Source organism: Dromaius novaehollandiae, chromosome 9, assembly GCF_036370855.1.
Source record: "Dromaius novaehollandiae isolate bDroNov1 chromosome 9, bDroNov1.hap1, whole genome shotgun sequence".
Classification (NCBI taxonomy): domain Eukaryota; kingdom Metazoa; phylum Chordata; class Aves; order Casuariiformes; family Dromaiidae; genus Dromaius; species Dromaius novaehollandiae.
Window position 1 is genome coordinate 3,739,093 of NC_088106.1, and position 6,000 is coordinate 3,745,092.

The window sequence follows — 6,000 nt, forward strand, 5'->3', positions numbered from 1 at the left end:
TTCAAACACAGCTGGCACAGTGCCGTTCACCCCAGGCTTCACCTCCGCACTCACGTTTCCATAGTCTCAGACAACACCAGCAAGGACTCTCACCATTATCTCCTGACCTTTCTTTTTTTTGGTCCTTCTAAGTTAATCAGTCACCAGAGACGTCCGCCAATAGCTCAGGCTACTGATTTCAAGGTCCTGTGGCACACACAGCACTACGTGATTCTGTGTATGGTTAAAAACATCGGTTATTGAACACAGTGAATACTTGCCTTCCAAATTTAAGCTTCCCAATCTTTCCCTATGCTACAAATAAAAAAGATATATTTCATTTACTATAGAACTGTATCAGCAACTCTAACAAAAAAAAAAAAAAAAAAAAAAAAATCAACTGTACTGTGCAAAATGCCCTTATCCATATGTAGCGGTCCATAAAGAGCTAGGCTTGCCTTGTTCCCAATTAAGGAGGCTAAGAGAAACAAAAAGGGCAAGAAACTTCCTATGAAACGCTTACTGAGCCGTAACTTCTCACCATCGCAATCCACATCAGTTCACAACTGCAAACAGGCACAGGCAGCATGTACAGTCTTATCTATTACTGTAACTGTTCCAAAAGTCTTCACCTTGCAATTAAGAAAAGACAATGATATGCAATGTAGCCATAACCATAAAATTGCCCACATTAGATGAGCTACTTTTGTTACATCTAATACTAAGATCTCAGTTAAATTGAGTTCTTAATCATTAAATATTTGATCAAAGGACTCTTTAGTAAATCCTAGTTAAAACAGTTAAATCATTCTGATTAAGTACCATTTCTTTCTGACTGCTCAGCTTTCAAGCTCATGGTTTATTTTATCATTTAACCATTTTCTCCTTCTCAGTCTTCCAGCCTAGACAGCCCCAAGATTTCCGAATAAAGGAGGGAGAGGGCAGGAGGGGGACAAAAAAAATACAATAAAAAAAGGCACGCAAGCCATCTTTAAGCCTTATAAAGAAGCCGATGAAAGAGCAGATGAGGGCTTTCTTGGCTTGTTTATCGATCTTAATGCATAGATCACCTTTAAGACTCTTGTCCAAAGTAATTCAGTGAAATAACAGGTAGAAATTTCATTTTTTTCCTTCTTTTTACATCTATTTCTTTGCCCTCTATCTGCACAGTTCACATTATCATTCAGTCTTCAAGAAACACTCAAACCAACTTTTTGCTAAGAGGAAGCCTGTACCATGTATCAAATTTCATCTTTAAAATATTATTCCCTTAAACCATTAATCCCAGCAGCACACCAGCTTCTCAGCTGTAATACACAGCACTAACACTTTTTTTGTTTGTCTCTTTCTCATCAAGTCAGCCACAAAAGTTAAGTAAGTGGCTGCCAACCTATTCAGGCTAAAAATTTTAATATGGAAGGGAAAAATCACGTAGCAGAAAAGAGGATTTATGCAAAATGCTGGCAATATTTAAGCAAACAAAAAACCCCAGAAATCTTCATAAATTAGCACTACACAGTAATTCATATTACTTGAATCATGCTTCTCTGTCTTTGCACTTCAACCTGATGTGGTAGGAAGTAATTAATGGAGACACATTCCCTTGTACATAGGTGGTAAGAATTAATCTGACATCTCATTTGTGGCACCATCTATTTGGAAAAACAGATTTTCCTCATATAGAACATTTTGTTTCACGTGCAACTCCACAGATTTGCAGTTCTTTGTTCTTTAAATACACAAAAAGAAATTTAACAGGAGCCCATTTGGAAAATTAAACCTTTACAAAGGCTTTGCTATATATGTAGGCAAAGTGTTCCATGGTGTCATCTACTTAAAAAGACATTCAGAAAAACAGTTTAAATGGAGACTCAGAATTAAGTGTTATGTATTTTGGATTAAATAAGAGCATTCATTTCTGCTGTTTCCTTCCCCTCCACTCTTTTCTACTCAAAACTGCAAAACCTGCTTAGATTAAAACATACTACTTCACAATTTTTTTTGCTGTATGCATAGCATTCAGTTCATGCTCTTCTATTTTTACATAAAATCTAAAATGAGAAACTAGTTATGTCCCTAATGATTAGACATCTACTTTTTCAGGAGGAGGAAAGGCCACTAAGAACATTTGAGGATTTCATTTGAAAGATAAATAAAAGATACTAGATTATACATTGTTTAAATGTTCACTTCAGTAAGGTTTGGAGAAAGATCTTCTAAGCCTTTCAAAATGACAGTCTTTTATACAAAAGCCTCATACTTCGCCACTGAGTCAATTAGAACAAGTTCTCTGAGGAATCAGAGTACAAAAGATAAATGTGCTTTCCACAGAGCTAGTATTACCATTCTAACATACCATACGGATGTAAATCCAAGCTCAAAAATCTCAAGACTATATCCATTATAAGAAAATACATATATCTCTTTCTTGTCATTTAGCTGTCTTCTGGTAGCTTTGCATTATTTAATATATTGACTGTGGAATCAAGTGTGGGGTGAGATACATATATGATATAAAATTAAATACAGAAACAAGATCCCTTTTTCACAATGCCAAAGACTCAGTGTTTACATAATACTTCTATCTGTAACCATCTCCGAATACTTCTATCTGTAACCATCTCATGTTTAAAAAACATGACACACATTCTTGCAAACTTGTTTTGGCGGATCAGTTCAGACACGGAAAACTGTCAGTTTAAATAAAGGGAAAAACGGCACAAAACAAAACACAAACACCTTTCATTCCTATCCCAAATAGTCAGAAAAAAAAAAGTAGATATGCCAAACACACGGTTCAGAGGTAATACTTGTCAGAGAGAAGATACCTATCAGCTTGCAATATATATGTATTTCTACCACTATTCCTCGAAGGCCAAGGAACAGGGAACTGGCACAACTATGCCAACAGGAGTTGGCACAGCTACGCCCCAACTGAAAACAGACAGAAAAGGGAAAACAGGATTCAATCACAACCAGAAGTTTTTAAGCAGCTGACAATTCTCAATATCTGAAGTGTTTCCATTACTTTAAAGGGGGCAAAACACTGGATACCGCAAGACAGCATATCATATATGACTCCCCTTACGACCACAGAGGTGACAGAAGGGAAGCTTTCTGCTATACGCCTAAGGCCTGAAGTTTTTAGACACTGGGTTTAGTGGGGCAGCAACTGCCGCCTCGTGCTCCATCAGCATTTGGTCACTGCCGACGCTCTTCTAGGAAGACGCTTTGATTCCTTGATCCGTGAAAGCAGCTGGAGGGACACCAAAGCCCCCCTGCTGCAAAGCGCCCGCAGTCTTACCCTTCCTTGAGGGACACTTACTTGCATGAAAAACTTCAACCCTTCTCTCCAGTTTCCATGATCCCAGTAAAACTCAATGTAATCTTATACTTAGCATAACGCATGCTAGAGTTAGCGCGTCATATAAGGACCCTCGTCTTCTGCATTTCTTTTCCACAGTTATGAAATATGTTCTTTGTGCTATACAAGAAGCTAAATGGCAGCACCACACTCTTAAAACAAAGAGGAAGCTATAGTTTCAGCATATGTCACCTCAAATAAATGAGGTATCTCATCAAGCTCTGATACAGATCACAGAGCACAGCCTTAAATAAGCCACCCTGTTTAGAAAGTTAGATGTTAAACACCACAAAGTTTCAGAATGACAACTTTTTCTGGCTTTTCGCTAGGGAGGGGGTAGGTACGACAGCACAACCGTAATTGCTTAAAAACTACATGTAATTTGTATACACGCAACTCATCTGCAATGACTTGTTGGTCTTCACAGGAGAGTGAATTACTGAGAAGACACATTTTACACACAGCAGCTTAACGCTACACACAGACGGCCTCAAAGAGAAATCTCCCCCGACCACCACCGAGGAGCACGGCTCCTGCAGGAGGGGGAGACTCGCCCTCTGCCAAAATCAGATTACACCACACTTCTCTGCAACAAAAGACGACTCCAGGCAGTTTGTGCTCATCATCATTATTCCACGCACATCAGATCCACCTCCAAGGGCTTCTACTTCAATCAAGCCTTTACTGCTGTAAAGGGCAGAGGGGGTATGAACTATAAGCACATTTGTACCAGACCGGTATGGAAGAGTAGAAGTGGCAGCGAAAGAGAAAGGGAATGGAGACATCTCTCTCCCTGTTCGGGCACTCTTCCCCCCCATCCTTTAGGAAACAACCAGCCCCCCACACCGGGACTTCTCACACCTCCCTGCAAGAGGACATGACTGCTGCCGGCCCTGGAGCGACCCTCCCCACTGCCAGCCCCCTTTCACCCAGCCGAGCACTTGCCTCTCCTCCGTGCCCGTCGAATATCCCGAAGATGGAGGGGTGCGTCTTGTTCACCAGGTCGGTGATGACTTCGAAGCGGTCCTCCATGTGGTCCCGCCGGCCTTGGATGGAGTAGACGGCCACGTTGTGGCTCTTGAACTCCCAGGTCTTGGAGAACTCCGCGTCCAGCACGTCCAGCCCCCCCAGCCTGTCGTTCTGCATGATCTCGGCCACCTTGCCCTTCACCATCTTCACCGCGTCCCTGCTGGACTTGACGATGGTTTTCACCTCGTCCGTGTGGAAGAAATAACTCCACAGGGCCAGGCTGATGCACAGCAAGAACAGGGTCTCCGGTCTAAGCAAGAAGTAACGCATGATCCGACCCAGCAGAGACAGCAAAGTCATGGTATCCTCTATCATTTATTATCGAGACCGGGTATCCCCCGCAGCATGCAACGCGCGCCCCGGCGGCGGCCAGGGCTCTGCGGCGCCGCGCCGCTCAGTGCATGCTCCGCGCCGCCCCGCCGCTGCCGGGCGGCGGCCACCGGCCCCGCGGCGCCTGGGCAGCGCAGCGGCAAGGGGCGTCCGCGCCGCCGCCCCCCTCGCAGCCAGAGCCCGCGGGCGCCGGCGCCCCTAGGCCGCTGCCGCGCCTCCGGGCCCCGCGGCAGGCCGCTGCCCTCGCCGCCGCCTCGCGGAGCCACCGGCGGCCGCCCGCAGCGAGGAGGTGCCTGCCGGGGCCGCCCGCGCTACCTGTCTCCCGTGTCCCCCACGCCTTGCGCCGGCCCTTCCCCCGGGGCGGAGCGCCGCCGCCGCCGCCGCCGCCTCCTCCTCGCCCGGCCCCGCCGGCTGCCTACAAGCCCCAGCAGCCTCCGCGCGGCGCCGCCGCTGTGGAGCGCCGAGGGGGCGGCGCGGAGGACGCCGGGAGTCGTAGTCCGGCGGGAGGCGGGGCGCTCCGCGCCGCGCGGCCTAGGCGGCCTCCCCGCCCGGCAGCCTCGCCGCTGCCCCCGGAGCCCCCGCGGGGCTGGGGCTGGGGTTGGGGCTGGCCGGGGCGCTCGTCCCCGGTGCCGCGCCGAGGCGCTGCCGGGGAAAAGGCTGCTGAATTTTGCCCCAAAAAGGCGCCGGGCGGCCAAGGGTGCGCGAGTGGAACGGCACCGGGCAAAGCGGGGCCACCCCGCGCCCCCGCCGAGGCGAGGGAGATGAGTCACTTCATCCTCGGCGCTTCCCTGGGACGCCAGGCCCGGAGCGAAGCTTCTCCTCCCTGAGCTGGAGAAGGGAGCGGTCCCTGAATCCCTTTTTTTCCCCCCTCTGCCTCAAACGTCCCCAGGAGGTTGTGTCGCCCCTGTCACTGACGCGGCCGTCTGCTCGGACCACGTCCTCTGCAGTCAGCTCTCCTTGTGCTCTGCGTGCTCGCTTAGCAGAAATAGGAGCCAAAAATACCTCTCCTGTGAATTTAAAATGAGAGAAGGAGGTTGAAGGGGGAAGATGGATGTAAACTGACACAGAAATAGCTGAGCAGCGCTGCGTGTTACCAGACTCACCTCCCTGGGACGCACCAGGGCTGCAGAGGCTCAAGCGCAGCTGATGCTGGTGCAAAATCTGATGGTGACCTGTCAGGAACTGACTCAAAACCCAGCGAAATGAGAAACAAAACAGTGCTATAGCCTTTCTCTGAGGTAACCTCGTATGATCACCGAGTACATCTAATACGTAGTCCCCAATTACCTGCACAGCCT

The 6,000-nt window shown here is 47.7% G+C and overlaps 1 protein-coding gene across 3 annotated transcripts in view; it reads right to left on the reverse strand.

The window, feature by feature from the left end:
* Positions 1-5,129, reverse strand: part of PPM1L (protein phosphatase, Mg2+/Mn2+ dependent 1L) — a 101,872-nt gene extending 96,743 nt beyond the window's left edge. The window contains exons 1-2 of one of the 3 annotated variants that reach the window (XM_064516571.1): positions 5,018-5,126; positions 4,289-4,622 (exon numbers count right to left, since the gene is read on the reverse strand). In XM_064516571.1, the coding sequence (XP_064372641.1) occupies positions 4,289-4,516 (228 nt within the window). In that variant the 5' untranslated portion in view covers positions 4,517-4,622; positions 5,018-5,126. Of the gene's footprint in view, positions 1-4,284 lie in introns of all 3 variants that reach the window. The other 2 variants (XM_064516570.1, XM_026105722.2) reach the window with 2 other exon arrangements.
* Between the last annotated feature and the right edge of the window lie 871 nt (positions 5,130-6,000).